At 37.0% G+C, this 21,312-nt stretch overlaps 1 protein-coding gene across 37 annotated transcripts in view; it reads right to left on the reverse strand.

Moving 5' to 3' along the window:
• RIMS2 (regulating synaptic membrane exocytosis 2) overlaps window positions 1-21,312 on the reverse strand; it is a 740,891-nt gene that overhangs the window by 108,345 nt on the left and 611,234 nt on the right. For 15 of the 37 annotated variants that reach the window (XM_077808869.1, XM_077808868.1, XM_077808874.1 and 12 more), the window contains one exon: window positions 14,681-14,781. The exons of 21 other annotated variants lie outside the window; for them this stretch is intronic. In XM_077808869.1, the coding sequence (XP_077664995.1) occupies window positions 14,681-14,781 (101 nt within the window). Of the gene's footprint in view, window positions 1-14,680; window positions 14,782-18,691; window positions 18,728-21,312 lie in introns of all 37 variants that reach the window. One more of the 37 variants, XM_077808870.1, reaches the window with a different exon arrangement.

Consider the following 21,312-nt stretch of genomic DNA (forward strand, 5'->3'; position numbering starts at 1 on the left):
ATAAACATAAGAACGGCCATACTGGGTCAGACCAAAGATCCATCTAGCCCAGTATCCTCTGACAGCGGCCAATGCCAGGTGCCCCAGAGGAAATGAACAGAACACGTAATTATCAAATGATCCATTCCCTGTCGCTCATTCCCAGCTTCTGGCAAACAGAGGCTAGGGACACCATCCCTGCCCATCCTGGCCAATAGCCATTAATGGACCTACCCTCCATGAATTTATCTAGTTCTTTTTTGAATTCTGTTATAGTCTTGGCCTTCACAACGTCCTCTGGCAAAGAGTTCCACAGGTTGTCTGTGTGTTGTGTGAAGAAATACTTCCTTTTGTTTGTTTTAAACCTGCTGCCTATTAATTTCATTTCGTGACCCCTAGTTCTTGTGTTATGAGAAGGAGTAAATTACACTTCCTTATCTACTTTATCCACATCAGTCATGATTTTATAGACCTAAATCATATGCCCCCTCAGTTGTCTCTTTTCCAAGGTGAAAAGTCCCAGTTTTATTAATCTCTCCTCCTACGGAAGCTGTTCCTGTCTCCTAATCATTTTTGTTGCCCTTCTCAGAACCTTTTCCTGGAGGAATGCAGTGTAGTTGTAGCCACTTCAGTCCCAGGACTGAACCTTTTCCAAGTCCAATATATCTTTTTTGAAATGGGGTGACCACATCTGCATGCAGTATTCAAGATGTGCGCATACCATGGATATATATAGGGGCAATATGATATTTTCTGTCTTATTATTTATTCCTTTCTTAATGATTGCCAACATTCTGTTCGCTTTTTTGACTGCCGCTGCACATTGAGGGGATGTTTTCAGAGAACTATCAATAATGACTCCAAGATCTCTTTCTTGTGTGGTAACAGATAATTTAGACCCCATCATTTTATATGTATAGTTGGGATTCTGTTTTCCAATGTGCATTTTCCAATGTGCATGAATGATCATTGGGCCAGGGAAAGAGAGGAAGAATGACTCTATAGACTGTTAGTTAGGCGCTCATCTAGGATGAGTGAGATCCAGATCAGATCTGTGCTCCAATAACTATTTAATTGTTGATAAAAAGTGGAACAGCCTCAAGAGGAGAGATTGAGAAAGCCCCATTCAAGGACATCTAACAACCAGGACACTCTCCTACAATGGGGAATGGCTGAGTTTAAATTCCTTCTCAACAACAGGCAGAAAGGGGACTTGAACCTCGGTTTCCCACAGCCCAGGGACTTGCCAAACCACTGGGCTAAAGCTCACATGGGAAGGGATGATGGCAGCATTGCCTCCTCCTTCTCTTGCCATTTTGTGAAGCCTGAAAGTCAAAACTAATTTTTTTGGGTCAAAACAAAACAAAAAACATTTTGTGTCGACATCAGTGAAATGTTTCTACTTTTTCAGTTTGGACAAAAGTATTCAGTGAACTCGACATAAATTTGCAAAGAGTTCTGGTGGACTTGACAATGCATTTTCTGAAGAACATACAATTTGGTCAAAAATTTTCCCCAGCTCTACTGTTAATTTCCAAAAGAGATGAACAAAAATAAAAGACAATCCCTAATTCCAGCTGTACAAGCACCTGTATTTGCCCAGAAGAAATCTAAAATCTGTGGCCCTGATATAGATTTCATTCAGACAAGTTTTTCAACAGTATAATTTCACAGATGTCAGTGGAGTTGCTCCTTTTGACATCACTATGACCTAGATAAGAGGTCACTGAGAATTTTCTCTTGAGATTTGAGACATTAGAACATGGTTGCCAAAAGAGGAATGGACAGAGCTTCAGAAGAAGAATTCTTTATGGAGTAGCATTAGGTAGAAGACTGGGCACCCTCTGTCCAACCCAAATTTAATTTAATTTCCCAAATTAAAAATTAATGAGGAAAGGCAGGAGAAAAGGAAAAGAAACAAAACTAGTTCTTGAAGCTATTTGGTACAGGTGGCATATCAATTTTCCCCATTCACACTACTGGCTCATTTCCTGTCTTGTCAACTGCCATTTATGAGAGATTGGGTAGTCTGCCATCTAATTTCACTGACAAGATTGATTAAAAATAACAGGTAAATATACCACCAAGTAAGTATGGCATTCTGTTTATTCATCAAGTGAAGCTATCAGAGTGCCTGATGAACTCTCCCCCTAGAAGATAATTCTTCAACCCATCCAGCATCCTTTTGACACATATTAACTTTTTGACTCAAACATAACTGGTCTCTGGAGGAAACTGCTTTTGTTTAAAGGAGGAGATAAGCAGTTCTTTATTCTTCTGGGACAACACTGTCCCAAATTCTACTGGAAATGTATCATCTTGAACACAGTATTAGCTGCTGAAAATCTGAGTTGTTCAAGCCAGGACAATCACACACAAGTTGTTCTCCTAGGCTTGAAAGTCACTTCACAGTCCACAATCTACTTCTCTTTATTAGATTTTGCTTCCAGAACAGGTCTCTTAGGGAAATTGCAAAAGTGGAAAATGCGGGCTAAATTGTCTAATTCAATTTAAAAATCCCTGGAAATCTTTGACCTTCATCATCATCATCCTTTGGTCTGTTGTTCAATGGATGGGTTAAGATTTTACATTTGTGGTTTAACTTTCCCATTATGTATCCCAAGTACTTTACCTCCTGGTGAACTCAAGCATACACATTAGGGTTTACTGTCAGATTTCTGGCACAATCTGTAGTAAAACCACTAGTTAACTCGGTTAATTCTTGTTGATGATCAGCAGTTCCATTTCTGGTTCCTTTTGGCCTTTCACCACCTACAAGTAGGCTTGGGATAAATATCTTCAAATGCAGCTCTTGCATTCTCCCCTTTCCATCTCTCAGAAAGTTCACATGCCATATTTGTTGCCTCTTAAATCTGTTCAGCATAAACCTTTAATAGATGATGGTGCTCACCTTCTTCTGGACTTTACAAAGCTTGCCACTTTGCTAGCAGTTCACTCTATGATCTTCTGCTCTGCTTTAAAGTCCCTCTTCTGGCTATGATTTTCTGGATGGAATGGATTTCTTCCAGATGTTTCTGGGCAAGTTCCCTTATCAGAGTCACACAAGTTGAGCATCTTCAGGACATATGAGGCCACACTCCCCAGAGGCTTGTTTTTGACCAGTGGTTTCCATGATTACATCTCTTGGCCCTTTCACCTGTCACAAAATGTGAAAAACCTTTCAAGGCCTGTCAGTGAAGCAAAAGGAAGGCAGGAAAATCATCTTTCCTTGTCACATCAACACTTTCCTTTAAAGAAAAGCACACTTCCCTTGAGGCCCGGTAAAACTTCCAACAAACCAGTTGGTTGAGACAGCAGGGTGAGGTTTTAATCACCTTAATCCTCAATTCTTTATATAAAAGTTTAATCATGCTTTTCATAAAATGTGTACCTGGACTTGTCAGCAACTCCAATGGCATTCCTGCCTAAGAGAACAGCTGGACCAACACAGACACCATCTGGTAACCTTTTTACTCCCCTAAGCAAAAATGCTGTTGTGAAATGTGTGGAATAATTGCTCAAGAACAAGACATAAATTCATGTTTACATGACTGTACCCCAAGGGTCCTCAAATGGCCACACCACAGATATTCTAACAAGCAGGGCTTCCAAAATGAGTAGGATTACAAATCTTTTTTTCCTGAGTGCTTGTTTTTATTAACACTCAGGACAAACCTTGAAAAAGTCCTGCACAAAATAGTATGTACCAGGTCAAGATTGCTCTTTGGCTACAGGTTTTCTGATGACTCATACGTCTAAGGAAGGGGATGAAATCAGCAGGAGGAAATCTGCTAATTTGGGACCCCTCAATGAGTAAAATGTAGTTTCCTAAAATAAATGTTGCTCCCTTTAGATAGATTTCCTTAGCACCATTACACCATTTACTTTGAGAACTTAGGAGGAAAGTGTCTACAGGGACAGATCTTCTGACTGCAGTCTCTCTTATCTAGGGATTGGAAAAAATATGTCACTCTCTCTATACCTTGAACTCCACCTCTGGAGGAGAGAGAAACTAGAGAGAAATAGATTGTTTACCCTTAGGCTGGTGAAAGCCATCTAGCACTTTCTAAATATTCTAATTTGATTGTTTTACTCACTCTCAAGCTGAAACTGTAGTCATTTTTTAAATTAACCTAAACAAGCAGCACATGTTGTAACTAACCAACTGGAGGAATGCAATATCTTTTATTGGACCAAATTCTGGGAAAGAAGAAGAGCTCTGTGTGCCTCAAAAGCTTTCTCTCTCACGAACAGAAGTAGGTCCAATAAAAGACTTTACTTCACCCACTTTGTCTCTCAGCTAGAGGAATGAGTATTACTTACAGCCTCTCCTCCAGATTACACAAACCAGCATGACAATACAGACCAAAAATATGTAACATTTTAGGACAAGAAATGAAGACTACCCAACCAGTTGAAATTACAGGAGGAATTTAGGCCATTTCAGAAAATAGTTTACCCACATTAGAATTTGACTAGATATTGGGGTTGATGCCTTTACACCTGTGAAAATGTTTTGAGATCTTTCATGACTAAAAGGGGAGAGAATCTTGTTTTACATCTCATTTAAAATATAGCATTTCCCTTAGCACAACATTACATAACACCATTCTAGGGTATTGGTTTAGTACTGACAAAGAAAGAAGAATGTCACCAACAACACTTCCTATACATTTACCAGCTTTTTACCATTCTTGAAAAACTTTGATTCTGCAGATTTTTAAGTAATCAATTAAAGTTGTCACTTCTGAGTTTTAGGTAACTGTAAATCAAGAAAATGTGGGAGTTTTCTGTTTGTTTTTGGAAAATCTGTTCAGAGTAAAAATATGTAGAAATTAAGCATGAATAAGAGGGTTCTATTGTGGGAATCTAAAAACTGATAGATTTGGTCTTTCAATAATAAATGTGATTTACCATTCCAAACAAACAAACAAACAAACAAACAAACAAAAAAACGATTTCAGGATGAGAAACCAAACTCCTAATTCTGAAAAATGTAACTGGTCTAAAATACTGAACACAAAGAACATGAATATAATTTGTTTTCAATATTTCACAGAGTTTTAAGTAGAAAAATACAATTTTAATTTTTTGCTTATGAGTGAATCTGTGTTGAACTACAGAACAAAGGTAATGTAGGTATGACTATTTGATCGATTATTTTTCCTAACATGGCTTACATGGGGACAAGTTCTTTCAAAATCATTTGTTTTCAATTTATGTTGCACAAAGGTTTTAGATGAAAAATCATGTATTCTCCAAGATAAGGGGAAAAAAAGTTTTAATTTTAATATTGAGTATTACTTATAATCTATATTGATTGATTATTACTTATCAGGAAATATTGACTCCAAAGTAAATTTCACTTTACACACTTGGAATTCTACTAATAGAATTAAGTTTGTTTCAATAATCTAACCATTTCAAAATCTAATTTATAAAAAGATTTATATCTCATGAATAGTAATTAATGGTGATGCTGTAACAGCTCCCTACATCTGTATATATGCTTGAGGATGAGAAGAAGAAGATATCTCTTGGGAATTTTTTGTGTGTGATAATTATTACCTCCGTCTACAACCGGGACTTAGACTTTCAGCATGACTTGTGAGGTATTCTTATTCTTCTTATTCTCCTCATTGGGCCAAGTCTGCTCCCACCAAAGTCAATGGAAAAACTATGTTTCACTTCAATAGGAGTAGGTTTGTGCTCTTTCTGATGTACTATTATCTAACAATAAATTAATACATTTTTTTAAAAAGTGAAACTTTCTTTCACACTGGCAGATAGTGCAAGCAGGCAAGAAGTGCTGTATTTCACATTTCATGTTTTAATGGTGTTCTCAATACAAGTGCTGTTAGGGGGAGAAAGGTTTTTTTGAAGGAAAGAGCTATGTGGAACAGGGCTCCTAAGGTCTGATCCCGCTTCCATTGACTTCAGTAATGCAGGATCTGGATCCAATGGAACAAAGGCAATATATGACTATTTTCATTATTGATTAGCTCTGTTACATGTTCAAGTTAATTCTACACGTGCCTTGGTTTCAATACATATGCTAAAAGTCAGTATAATAGTCACTAGGATTAACTGCAATATATATAGTTTGGAATATCCTATATATAGGGATATTCCAACATGTGAGATAAAATGTGGAGGGCTTTGGAAAATCTGATGCAATTCCACAGCTTAAATTATTGTATAACAGATGGCAAAGATTTGTAGAAAACTATAAAATCTGTTCTCTGGAAAGAACCTAGAAATGGCCAGGCTTCCACTGATTTAAATGGAAGCACAGAAAATCAACTTCATTGTATTTTATGTTATTTTTACCTTAAATGAGGACTGTTTTTTTATAAAATTAATCAATTACATATGTTCCACTCTTATAGTCAAGCTGTCTTTTGTGAACCAGCATGCTGGGGGCCCAGTTCTGCCCTTTCTTAAATCAGGAGTAACTCCACTGAAGTCAGTGTAGTTACACAGCAGTAAAACTGATGTATAGAAGAAGAAAAAGCCCATGGTATTACATGTTGTTAATGTAACTGTGTGCATAATTCTATACACACGTATAAGTAAAATATGCCTCACAATAGTTTTTTGGCATAACATATCTAGACTTGGGGCTAAAATCTCAGCTGCACCTAAGAGCTGCTCTAACTTACCCCAGGTTGGCCCCAGCTCACTAGTGGCTATTATGCCAGTAAGCACTGCAGAGTACTGTGCACTCTGGCTCTGACATCCCAGGGCAAGGGGAAGGGAGTAAGAAGCTGGCACAGAACCAGCTACACAGGCTTTGCACCAGCTGAGGATTCCCCTCACATCCTCTGCTACCTAATTTGGGCAACTGTAGGGTCCTTTTTGAATCACCTGGCATGGGCCAAATATCCTGGTCCTTCACTTTTCAATCCCACACACTTTGGCATATTCCATGTAATCACTGTACAATGACTTCACACACTACATTTTATACTTTTGCTGACATGAATTAAAGCTTAATTTGACATTTTCAAATGGAAAAAAAGTACTGGATTCAGGCAAATATGTTTCTGACTTATCTAATAGTTTGGGAAAACACTCAACCATTGCTTTGCCATTGCTGACCTTCATCAGATGTCCATAATCTGTTCTGGCTGTCACAGAAACTAATTAGTACTAAAAGTCTCTGGACTGGATACACAACATTCATGTTCCCTTTCTTGACATGTTCACCCCTCTATCAATTAAATTAACTCATTAAACTGTTAATTTACTAACTGATTATGAGTGTTTCACTTCAGCACTCAGATATTTATCTAAATTATACCCAGCTAATTCTAGTCCTGGCTTTTCCCAGATTTTATTAATACATATAGGGCACCATTTTATTAAAAACAGGGAACATAACTATGTTTTTTGTGTGCCTTAGACAAGTGAAACAAGTTATTTTAACAGCGCTGTTTTATGTAATGATAACAAATTATTTGTATATAGCACTTGATATCGCCAAGAATTTTACAGATTAAACTAACATAAACTATATAGAGAGATCATTTACTTCACCATGAAAATATAGCCATGTCTGATCTAAAATACACTAATAGTAAATCAGTTCATAACAACAGAATAGCTTTGGACACAAAATGAAGGTATTATATTTAATGAAAATTGTGAGAAGAAATCAAGTAGGCAGAGTATGATTGCCCTTGTTGGAATTTGGCTAGGACAATAGCATTAACACCCTTATCTTTTTTGATCATTAGTAGGGCTGACTGAAATTTTAAACTAAAACTGTTTTTCAATGGGAAATTGGGTTTTTCACTAAATGGCATTTTCCATGGAAAACAGGTGCATAATATTTAACAGTATCCTCACTAAACCTTTAATACAGGAAACACAAATTAGAAAATTAAAAACAAAATAAAAAAGAGTGGACGCAAAATAAATAAATAGAACAATACCAGAGTTTGAACTTCAGCAGTGAAGAAGAAACTACAGCTAAGCAGATTAGTGCCACAGATGCAACATAAATGCTTATCTCATAATTTGGATTTCAATAATCCCAGAAGAAAAACTAAAGCTATTGAGAGAAAAATAAACAATTATATTAGATTGCATTTTTATCCAAACACATTTGATTAATATCGTAAAAACTGATAATGGCCTTGGATATAATACATCAATGGAAGGAGAGAAATTTCCCAAACCATCTTCATCATCATCATCTTGCCCTTGAAACTCAAATCTAGAATTCTGAAAAATGCTTCGCCTCAGGTGAATCTTGAAAACTACATGTTTGGGTCCTTCCACATTAAACAAGATTTAGCAGAAAACAGATCTGCAATATCAGCACCCTGGTCCACAAACTTTACTGTTTATAATAAGTACTCTTGACTGGAAGTTTGCATGTCATAAGCAACATCAGAAAAGGGATGAATCCATTTCTAGACATATAATTTTTTGCTCTATTGATGTTATCACATGCCATTTGTCATCAACCAATTAAAAGTCCTAATATATATCAAGAATCAAAACAATTGTGTTGAGTACCTTTAGTGCTCACAGACTTGATGGGGGACATAGGAATTGCCACACTGGATCAGAGCCATGGTGCATCTAGTCCAGTACCATGCCTGACAGTGGGACCAGATACTTCACAGGAAGTTACAAGAAACCTTGTAATGGACAGTTACCAAATAGCCTACTCATGGGGAAAGTTCCTTCCTAATCCTAATAAGTGGTTGGCTTATGTTCTGAAGCATAAGGGTTTATTATATCCCTTCTAAACATACTTCATACAATGTAACTGTGGATGTTCTCATTCATCTAAATGTCTAATCTTATTATGAATCCTACTAGCAATGTAGCTTTCCTGTAGCTATGAGTTCCACAGGGTAATTATGTGTTGTGTTATCAGTGTCAATTTTTCCCCCTCTCAATTATTCTTTAATGAACCACTGCATGGCTCCATTTGAATTATTTAGCCCTTTCGAGCTCAGTCCATATACTTAGAAGTTTACTCCTTAAGTTTGGAATTTTAAAAGGCGTCTAAGGACTTACATGTTTACATGGTGCCTTAGTCTGCACCAGCATCCCAAGCATTATCTGGCCCATGTGGATCCTGCTGCAATATATTAAAAGTTCCCTTGTGTGTGTTTGAAATCGGAATACATTAATAGGCACAAGGGAACTTTTAGTGCATGCCAGCAGGGTCCACAAGAGCAAGTTAGTGTGCAACATGCTGGTGCAGACTAAATATTTAAACCTCACTGGTGTGGTCTAGCACACTGTGTAGACAAGCCCCTAAGGGTGATACATTTCCAAATTCCATTGAATTCATTGGAATTTGGTGCCTAACTCCCTTAGGTGCCCTTGAAAATCCCAGCCTAAAGTTCCTGACAGCCTGGAGGATTGAGCCCACACATCTGCAGAAGGTGCTACCAGTCTCTGGAACACAGGCCACAAATCACCAACTCTTGGTATGGTATGTGGTGATGGGAGCAAGAGTCTTAAACTACTCCTTTGATTGAGTGTTCTTTCTCCCCTCCAGCTCTGAGGACTTAAAGGCAAAGAATGTTTTCAATACTCTAAAAGTAGTTTCTGTGGTTCTTATGGCTGCCATTTGCAAGATATGCAAAATACTGAACAACAAAGAGAGGTGACAAACTCTTCTCTGGTACAGCATTTAATCAAATGTTTTAATAGATTATAATGGTACAAATCAGAAGGGCAGCAAAGACAAAAGAATCACTGAAGCAAATATCTCAAGCAGTGCACAAAAAATAGATAAGAACGACATTTCCAGAGACTGGGATGAAAGAACAAATTGTGGCCAGACTGGCAGCTAAAGAGAACCAGTAATGTGTGTGTATGTGTGTGTGACACACACTCACACACTCACTAACTCTGTTCCTCATTGAATGTTCACTCAAAGGGAAGTGTCATACTGAAACCCAGGTATTCCAAGGAAGTATTTTGTCCACAATTTAATTTGGCTTCACCCAGTTACCTTATAAATTCTAATTGGATCACAAAGTAAATATGGCCTTAGCTTTTTTACTACCTTTCTCCCAAATCAAATACAGCGCATTCCTGGTTATATATGTATTTTGCACTCAATATTTAGCAATTGTGAGACTTGGATTGTTTTTACAGATTAAACTGAATTACAGAGTCATACAAAATTCAATATATAGAGGGTTTTTGTTAAAATATATACATCAGTAATATCATCAATCTAATAAAAGATTGTTCTCTATACTAAGAATTTGAGTTCCATGAACATGAAGAATTTTTCCTCCTTTCTTTCTATTTTGAATCCAGCCTCTTCTTTCTCAATAATAACAAAGGATTAAACTTCTCTTTTGTTATAGAATGTCTCAATGGCCCTATCTTGACCTTTCCCTCTTCTCCATTTACCTTCTCTTCTATTGGTTCAAAACACTATAGTCCTCTTTCTAGGTAACAAGTCCTTGTGATAGAGTATACTGGACCTAGGAATACTCTAAGTGAAAATACCATAAACCACGTAAGCATTGTAGAGATCTGTAGAGCACTGTATAGCCAGTGGCTGTTATCTTGGAAGATAACTGTTGGAACACTTGTGTGGAACTGTGGTGCTGTTCCACAATACCAAAGTTCTTACTGAGCCACTCAGATCCCAAACCACCACCCACCACCTGGGTGCAGATCCATCAGACTGGCAGTGGGAGTAGAAGGTGGTAGTCAGTGGGGAGACATTCATTTGATGGAGAGATACTGGGACTGCTAAGACTATAGTTAAGCTCCATGCCATAAACCCCATCAAATACTCCCAGCATGTGAAATCCAGGTTAAAGTTGCTAGTGTAAAAGTGTTTGCTCTACCTACAGCACAGATTCCATTAGATCCAAGAACAGTCAGGGCTGCTGGTTGTAGGTGTATTGTCAATATTCCATAGTATTTGCTTTTGTGGAATGATTTTATGGCTTTAAAAGCAGACGGGGTGAATCAGACCTTCTCAGTTAGCTCCAGATCTACAAGAGACTGTGTTAGCCAAAATGCAAATAGAGTAGCTCACAGGAAGGAGTGGGAGGTGTATCCCCTCTGACAGTATCCAAGATAAATCAAGTTATCTCCCCAGTGTATGCAAACCAGTATCTGAGGAGGGTGTGTATGTGGTGTGTGTGTGACAGACAGCATCCTACTCCAGGGGAGTAAGGAGACCTAATGACTTGAAGGGAAATTCTCTGAGTCTTGTAGCACAGGCCAGGGAAATAATCTCTCTGACTACCCTGACCAGGGGACCAGAGGCAGTACAGAGCATGGTTACTCATACGTCTAAACCTTTTTTGAATTCTACTAAGCATTTTATTTCAATACTGTCCTGTGGTAGTAAGTGTCACAGTTTCAGGGTAACTACACTTATATTTCCTCCTCCATGGTCCCTCCAGTGCAACCACTTAAAGGTTTCCAGCTCCCAGGCATCACTTCTCCTGGGCAGAGCCCCACGTCTCACTCCTTTCTTCCCTGGGGATTTGAAGTCTGCACAGCTCCCTATCTTAATGTGACATCCCCAGCCAGCTGGTCTGCCTAAAAAGCCAGCTCCTGCGGTTTGATTTCTTTCTCAGGGCTATGACCAATGTATTGCCAGCAGTTACAAGTTACCACACAGCTTGGGCAAGCACATTTATTCTTAAGGAAAAAGTGTTAAAGAGAAAGCATATAAAATAATAAAAGATCCTACATGCCTGCTGAAAAGCATACCAGAGGTCACCCTTGACTTTAAGGCTGCAACAACACTGGAAAAAAAGATAGATAGATAGATAGATAGATAGATAGATAGATAGATAGATAGATAGATCATCTGCACTCACACCAGCTAAAAGAAAATTTTATAAAGAAAAGTCAACTTCATACTTCAGCCAACAGCTAAAAGCCCTGGAGTTAGGAAAAATCTTCTTCCACAGACTTATTATTGCATAATTATCTATTTGGGGCGGAGGGGTTGTAGCTTCCTCTGAAGCATCTGTTACTGGCAGCTGGCAGCGATGGAACAATACTAGATAGACCATTCGTCTAATCCAATATGGCTAGTCCTGTTGTTGTTGGTACACCTTTCCACTTCCTTAGCAATCATAATAGGAGGGTTATTTCCCCTCAGCAAATAGTAATTATGTTTATTTCCACCAAAAGAAAAAATAGAATGGAGATACAACAGAAAATTCCACCTGCTAAACTCCACTTGCATGCCATCTACAGCTTAGTTAAAGAAACTTGTTCTCAGGTGAGGGGCTGCAGTAAACAAATTGTCTTCCCAGAAAACAGCACACTTGACCTTATGCTAGTTGACAAATTTAGAAAATCAAAGCCACTTGCAATAGATATAGACTAGGAGGTTTCAGTTAGTATCTGACATACCCAGATCAGTTCATCAATATAAAAGATACTTGGTAAAAACCAGGTATATCATATGTATTTATTTATTTTCCTAACTCTATGTAATATTAATATTTAATTAAGAAAAATGGAACCAACAGGGAAATGGTGAGAAAGTGAAGACTGAATTCTCTGGGTATGACTTTATAAGATCTTAGGGATTCTATGAGATTCTATTGATGCACACTCAGTGATGCTTGTGAATGTGCCATTGTCTGTCTTCCTGGGCTAACTGGTAAGGCAAATCATTTCCTTTGCAATGATAAAGTGGATCCTGGCAGGGAAATAAATCTGAAAGTATACTTCTAGAGATAGTTTGCATAATTAAGAAGTGATTATTTTCAAAAATCAATCCAATATCAGACTTCCCATCCTCAACGCAGGAGGAAAATGATGAAGATAAACTCATATACAGGGGGAGACAGCAGAAATTATGAGATGGTGGGGTCAAGGGGAAGAAGTGTTTCTTTGGAGCTACTGTGTTCTATGTGGTTTCCTTTGAAAAACACTTTTGAGGGCCTAAAGATGCACCTTTCTGCGTGTGTAGTCCCAATGCTTTCTTACGGAGTCAGGAACTACACAGAATCAAGGGGACAGAATCAAACAGTGAGGGAGCAACTGAATTGGCTGAATAACTGCAGATCTATTTATATATTCACCATCCTTACATGGTACATAGAATCATAGCAGTTATTTATGGGGAAGTCTGGTCACAGCACCAAGTCCATTCCTGTACAAGAAAAGATAATGCCCTTCAAGAAAGGATATAACTGATAAACGTAAGAGTGATGTTTCCATATAAAATAAACATGAAAACATTTCCTGACCCAAACCCCCTTATACATGTTATTACATTACATTAAGTACTATGAGTGAACACATCCTTAAGTCATACAATACATCTACTGGTCTAAATGTTCAGAGCATAACTATATAGTTTGCCCATTTGTTCCAATGAATTCTAAATCTTTTCAATAATAGACTTTTCCATTTTGTCTAGGACTTCTCATGAGGCTTTCATGTAATACTCCCACAATATCATGTACATTTTTTACTATGAGGAATTATGTTATTAGAAAGCAATTCACTAAATTAACCAGAATTCTCTGCAAAACTAATAGCACTTAATACAATTAATGGCTTCTTTATTTTCATATATTAGATAACCTAGTTTTACCTTATCTTCCTCATTACTTTGAGTAATGAACTGCACAATTAACATACAATGTCTGCAACAGAGTTTTTCTCCTCAGCAAGATTTTATAGCTAAGAAGTCTTATGTTTACCATTTACAGTCTCAAATTGATTTATCAGGTCTCAGAGAGGTCACTTAATTATTTTGTATAATGGAATTTTAAAATAATCAAGATATTTTCAATTCAATTAACATATAATAGATGACATGACCCAGTTCCAGATAACAGGAAATTTGGATCATAAATTTAGAACTGCATTGCTACATGGCCAACCTGATTACTTGCAAATTGCCACAATTACGTTGGAATCTTGTGTACTGATTTGACTGGTAAGGTTATCTATCCAAAGGCTAAACTTTCACTACCAGAATAAATAAAAACGATTATGTCTGTGCTGCAGAAGTCTTTAGAAGGCCAAGAAAACAATAACAAAAAATGTTTGGAGGTCTATATGACTATTTGCTCCATAGCATGGAATTCAGGCACAGGTTTTAGCGGATCTCATTCTGAATTAGGACTCTAGGTACTTCCTGAGGCCTTATCTACACCTCAGGAGAAATTCAATCTATGCTACGCAATTTGAGTTACATGAATAGCATGGATCTACTTACCCTGGGGTCCACACTACGCGATGCTCTCCCGTCGACTCCCCTACTCTTCCTGATCTGGTGGAGCACAGGAGTCGACGGGAGAGTGATCTGCGGCCGATTTAGCAGATCTTCACTAGACCTGTTAAATTGACCGTTGAGGCATCAATCTCTGCTCGTTGATCCCCTGGTAAGTGTAGACAAGCCCTGAGTCTATTGCTCCCTCTTTATCTTTTCTAAACTTGGGTCTTAATTGCTCATTCCACTAGACAACTAAATGGTCATTTCTCATTTTTTGAAGCAGATGAACACTACATTTAATCAATTAACTCCTATATCTTAAACTTTAGTAATCAAGGATGTTCTATATTATAAGGGTTTGTATGGTTGCTGCACTTATTTTAATTACTTTGCAACAGACATGCAAGAACCCCATGTAAGGTCACTTGTCCACATCACCCTAAAAGAATATCAAATGTTTCAGATTAGCATATTTTGCTGTTTTTCAAAACAAAACTCCCTTGCCTTAGAATGATAATCTTGCTCCAGCCTGGAGTCTGATCCTGCTGCCTGTTTGTACTTGCTTATTTTCATTTGACGATTTCTTTCTTCTACATCCATACCACCTGTTAAATAAAATAAATAAATAAATAATCAATTAATTTTGAATCCTGAGTTTAAAGTGGTGCTCATACAACTTCTTACAGAAGGGATATAATCTGACTTTTGCTTAAATTACTGTATCTGTGTTTCCAGGTAAATTAAAAACATGTCAAAATTATCCTTTTGTGGAAAACTTGGGAGAAAAGCCATAATTGCAAGAAATAGTAGTAAAGAATAAAGTATTTAACTGTACCTTGACAAATATTTTATTCTCCACAGTTAATATGAAGAAAACTTTCAAATGAGGAGAGAATATAAATGGAATAGAATGTTTCACTGAATAATTTATTGCTGCTATAGAAGAAATCAAGACTTTTATTTAAAGAAAATAAAGAGTAATGCAAAGGCAACATGTTTATTTCCAAAGGAGATATTGATCTTGTGATATTATGGTGATTTTAGCTCTTTTATATGAAATGATTGATTTTAGTTTCTATCAGTAAACAAGGATCACTGGAAATAATCTGATTGGTTGGCATAGCTTTGATTTACCATAATTTAATATATTCATAACAATTTTTTTTTTTTTAAAAAGGAGTACTTGTGGCACCTTAGAGACTAACCAATTTATTTGAGCATAAGCTTTCGTGAGCTACAGCTACAGCTTAGCTTATGCTCAAATAAATTGGTTAGTCTCTAAGGTTAGCCTCAGTTGGGAAAAGGATGCTTGCTATGTCACTCAGGCAGCAGCCCTTTTCAGCCAACCTGCAGTGTCTGAAACTACTAAAAGTGCCAAAAGAAAGTACCAAAACAAATGTGTGAGAGAGAACACTGGAGGTGGAAGGTAGCAGCCCCCAAACAAAATGGTAGGCAAATGTCCAAGCAAAAAGGGCATCTCTCCAATCAAGCAAAATATAGATATTTACTGGGTACATAAATGGTCTGATTCTTCTCCCACTTATTCTGATGTAAATCAGGAATAACTCCATTGCAGTCAATTGAGTTATACCATTGTAAACAAAAACAAGGGAGTGGAGAATCAGGCCCAAAGTTTCTAGCTGAAGCAATGTAACTAATAGCATTACTTTTCATACAGTATTGTGGCTAAGTCACATTAATTTTGACTGACATATTTCGCATACTATACATTTTTCTGAGGAAGATGAAGATTTGCAAAGGAAAATTTCATTTCTGAATGGAAGCTGCTGTGTATTCAGCATTATTGAAAATCTGTCCTTTTATTTAGGCACCTAAATATAGGATTGGGGGGGAGCCTAACTTTATTTCCCTGGTACCACTGAAGTCACACACAAACCCTAAACATGGGTCTTAAGGAGAAATCTAAGTGGTAAAACAGGTCTATGTGCAGGCCCTCTGAACTATGCTTTGAATATCCTCTAGCGATAGTTCTACTGATGGCACTAGTTGGTACCCACAAAACCTGCAACTCTAACAGGAAATTGTGGGTGAGGAAGGGTGTGGAAAAGAAAAAATAAATGTGATGCACTATCAGCAGCATGCCCTTATGGTCTCTGCTTTTCCTTAAAAAACCCTAAAATAACCTAAATGAAAACAGTACATCCCAAATACTAACTGGAATGAAAATCAATGGGGGAAATGAATGAACAAGAAGAAAATGCTGTTACAGGGATAGAGGCAGCTAATAAATAAAGCATACAGTGAAAAATCCTAAAAGAAGATAAATCTAATGTATCCCACGTTTAAATCAGCTACTGTATAAACTTGAACTAATAGTTGGCAAGCATCAAGGGACCACACTGATTCTTTGGTAATTTTCTATTTAATTAAAGTGCTTTTGATAGCGATTAACTTTATTTTTCAATAATTATTTTATTTCCTACTCTGAAAGGGAGATGCAAGTGCTTTGATTAATAGATTGAAAGATAGTTGAATTTCTCGATAGCTTCTAAAAAGCACAGCTAAATGAATCCTTACTTGGAATATTTTTCTTCTTTTCAATGACAGAAATAACACAACAGTGTCACTAAAGATGAATGAAAATACTCCAACCCATAGATAAAAAAATAGATTTCCATGAAAACAGAATATTTTGAAGATTAATCCATACTTTTGGTGTTTTTAATGAAAAGAGAAAGGGATGAAGGGTAAAATATAAGCATTTTGGTTTTGCCCTGGTATGAAATAATCATTTCTGTTAAACTTGGAAAGTTCATATTCTGTCATTTTTGTCATGAAAAGCTGAGGAAATTGTAAGAAATGGAGAAATATTAACTCTTGTATATGGAAAATCTCACAAATAGTTGTGAGAATATCTGTTTTTATACATGTGGCAAAGTGAAAGCTGATACTTTGCATAGCTCCAGTTCTACCCCCTCTACTGTGATACAGGTCTTGCACCTATAGCAAATATCAGCCACATGCAGAGACCCTGCTCAAGGCGCAATACTTCACTAAAGCCCTTTATTACAGTGGCAGAAGAATCTCTTCTGTTGCTGCAGTACATGTCTATACCGCGGTAGTGCAGCTGCAACTCTGTTGCTGAAGTATTTCTAGTGTAGACATGTCCATATATAGCACCCTCAACTGAATCTTCAGGGTGAATGTCACTCCTAATTTACTTGAATAAGTAAGATTATTAATATAAACATATGTTAAAGATTTTTGTTTTTTGTTATATTCATATTTAGCCCAATTTATAGACTCACAGTTGATTTAATTATGCTGGGATACTTTCTGTTTATTGCAGAGAGAACTTTGGAGACCTACATTGTTTATAGATCCTCCCTTAAGTTTTAGCATTATTATTGAATTTTTGAATTCCTTCTTCCAAGAAATCTTCAACCCTACTAGTAAATCAATGAAAACTCTACAACTTTACACTGCTCCCTATTTCTGAATCACAGCAAGAGGGAAGATGGTGAGAACTGACAGCCATTTTGATACATATCCTGGTTGGGAACAGGAAGGGAATTCAGGATGGCTGAATCGCCCATATGTCAAAAACAAAAAGCCAAAGTTGGCTCACTGTGCTCTCAATAAGAAGAAATATATTTTAAAAAATTCAGACCAGTAACATGGAGAAAAAAATTAACCAAAATTCACAAAATGTAGGTTCTTCAGGACTGTTATAAGATTGCATTAATCAAAATCTGACTTCTTATAATATATTTTTATCTCATATTAAAACATCTTCAACAAATAAATTGGATGCACAAAGGGGAAATCCTGGGGGTGGTAGGAAGTTCATGATGCAGCAGATCAGGTGTGATTCCGTTGTGCATAGAACTGACACATATAAAGGCTCTGCAGGGGTCACTGAGAGCTATAGGCTAAGTTCATTAGTGACCCAATGTGTGGGAATACAGTAGAGAAAAGGTGTGGCTAGAGTGTCAAGATCTACAGGTGTAGAAAGTTTTGTGTAGGGAGAGAAGCATCTATCATCTGAGCTGTTACTTCTGAACATAGCCTGCAGTATTGGGCATGAATCAGCTCCATGTAAGCTATTATAGGCTAAGGTCCCAAACAGACGGAGCTGATAGCTCCAACAATTTTCTTATGCTTGGAACCTCGTCTCAGAATTTTATTAATAGATAATATTCTATACGTAACAGATCCAACATGGTTGGTGAAGAGCCAAAATAGCTGGCACTGTGTACCTCCTTCCCAACCCTGGCAGAGAACATGTGTCATGGGGAAGCAGGCGTGGCTGTAGTGCTGCTAAAATTCAGCATGCCAGGCTGCAGAATGGCTGCTTGGAGGTGCTGGAACATGGCCGCAATTTAGAGCAGTCCTGAGAACACGCTGCAGGGTGGTGGTTATGTTTTCTACTCCTGATTTTGTATTAATCAGAGGAAATACAACACTGTATACCAGCTGTATAATACACGTTCTGGCTAAATATTGTAGTTGTACATCGTCTAAGGATGAGAGATTTTTAATAAGCTGCCCTACCTGCATTCCCATTCTCTGGATCTGCTTTCTTTTCTTCTATAAACAAATGAAAGCAATGTGTAAACCAAAAACAAAAGGAGAGAAAGAATGCAGAAAATAATATTAAAAGTAATAGGAATCATGCATTAAAGGAGTAAAATCCATCAAATTCATTTAAATTCATGACTTTTGTTAACCAACCAAGTAAAGTGTTCTACATACCGAAGGTTATTCACTGCATACTAGCATGTACATTTTTGCACCCTTATTAGAGATTTACTGGAGGGAACCCATGGGATCCCTCACTCTCACAGATCTTGGGAGACAGACCAGTCCTTGCTTACAGACAGCCCCCCAACCTGAAGCAAATACTCTCCAGCAACCACCACACCACACAACAAAAACACTAACCCAGGAACCTATCCTTGCAACAAAGCCCGATGCCAACTCTGTCCACATATTTATTCAAGTGACACCATCATAAGACCTAATCACATTAGCCACGCCATCAGGGGCTCGTTCACCTGCACATCTACCAATGGGATATATGCCATCATTGCCAATAATGCTCCTCTGCCACATACATTGGCCAAACCGGACAGTCTCTACACAGAAGAATAAATGGACACAAATCTGACATCAGGAATCATAACATTCAAAAACTGGTAGGAGAACACTTCAACCTCTCTGGCCACGCAGTAACAGATTTAAAGGTGGCAATTTTGCAACAGAAAAGCTTCAAAAACAGACTCCAATGAGAAACTGCTGAGCTTAAATTAATATGCAAACTAGACACCACTAACTTGGGTTTGAATAGAGACTGGGAGTGGCTGGGTCATTACACAGATTGAATCTATTTCCCCATGTTAAGTATCCTCACACCCTCTTGTCAACTGTCTAAATGGGCCATCTTGATTATCACTACAAAAGTTTTTTTCTCCTGCTGATAATAGCTCATCTTAATTAATTAGCCTCTTGCTCCACCTTTTCATGTTCTCTGTATGTATATATATATATATCTTACTATATGTTCCATTCTATGCATCCGATGTTTATTTTCATGTAGTAAAAAACAAATGACACTAATTTTTAACTATTTTGTTGCTTTTTAAATGTTGATGAGTTGATGAATATATATTGTTATAGAAAACTTGTGTTTGGAAAATTGCATTCTTTGATATTAACGAAGTTTTGATTTTCTATAAATGGGTAGATCTAGACTATAGCAATGAGTGCAACTGTCAAAGAAAAGAATAAGAAGCTGGTTAAAATGTCTGAGCTGTTTGTATATATTGTACTTGGTGAATATGAATGAATCCCTGAAATGCTCTGTTTTATTTCTTTTTTAGATTGACTTTATATTAATATATCAATTAAAAACATTCTGGGAATGTCAGACCATTTACCAATAGCAAATAAAACACATATTACCAAAACACCTACTATGACTATCCCAACTCATGCCAGTACACAGTACTCCATGTTTTCCAAGGGTTGTGGTGGATTCTCAATCACTGGCAATTGTTAAATCAAGCTTGGACGTTTTCTAAAAGATGTGCCCTAGGAATCATTTGGGGGAAAATTCTCTGGCCTGTGTTATACAGGAGGACTAGATGACCACAATGGTTCTTTCCTATCACTAGCTACTGCAAAACAAATGTTTTTTTTCCTCCCAGACTTATACAAACATACAGCATTAGATAGGTGGGTGCGACTTTTCTTTATGAATGTTGTTGAATCATATTAATCAATATCATGCTGATAAGCAGAAAATACAAACTTTTAATTCCAAAGGAAATGACAGTGATTAAAATGTAAAAAAAGATTAAAAAATAAAAATAAACTAGAAGCACTTCAGCATTATGAATTATGGCCAACCAATAGAAGCAACCTCCTCAACAGATGCCCGAATCTTCTTTGTGATAAGAAACACTTTTCCAACCCCAAAAGATAAAAAATATATATTGTTTACATCATATAACATATTTTTTCTAAATCTTTAGGCTAAAATAAATGGTATAACCATAGTAATGGTGGTCAACTTAGACCCTGAATCCATATTTAGGTGCCTATTTTGTTTTATAAAAGGGTAAGAGGCTGATTTTCTGAGGTGCTGAGTACCCACAACTTCCATTTAATTGAGATGCTCAATATGGGTTTAGCAACCTAACTTTAGGTACCTACTTTATAAAATGTTAGCCAAAACTACTATAAGTTACCACCCTGATTTCCATACAATGTAGAAAAGGAGGTAACCTTCTTGTAATTTGCTTTATAAAGCGTATAATAGCAACTTTGTGTTAAAACTCACTAAAATAATACTCTTCTCAAAACAAACATTCTACAAGAGTTTTTTTGGTCTCATTTTTTTAAAGTGTTTGGTTTCAAATAGCAAAACTAGGACATATCAACAGCTCTGTACTCCTCTTACATGCAATAACAAAGAATTAAGATTCCTTGAATTTTTCAAAGTGTTCTAACTAATTCAGTTTCCACTTCTATTTCTACCCCTTCCTCCCCCGCTCCAAAAAACCCCATCACTTCTTTTGTGTTCCGAAAAAAATATTTTACTCTATGCCTTACCTCCTGATTCAAGAGAGAGACTGGCTGGGTATTTGCCACTACTTTTATTCATATCCCAT

Source organism: Eretmochelys imbricata, chromosome 2, assembly GCF_965152235.1.
Source record: "Eretmochelys imbricata isolate rEreImb1 chromosome 2, rEreImb1.hap1, whole genome shotgun sequence".
Classification (NCBI taxonomy): Eukaryota; Metazoa; Chordata; order Testudines; family Cheloniidae; genus Eretmochelys; species Eretmochelys imbricata.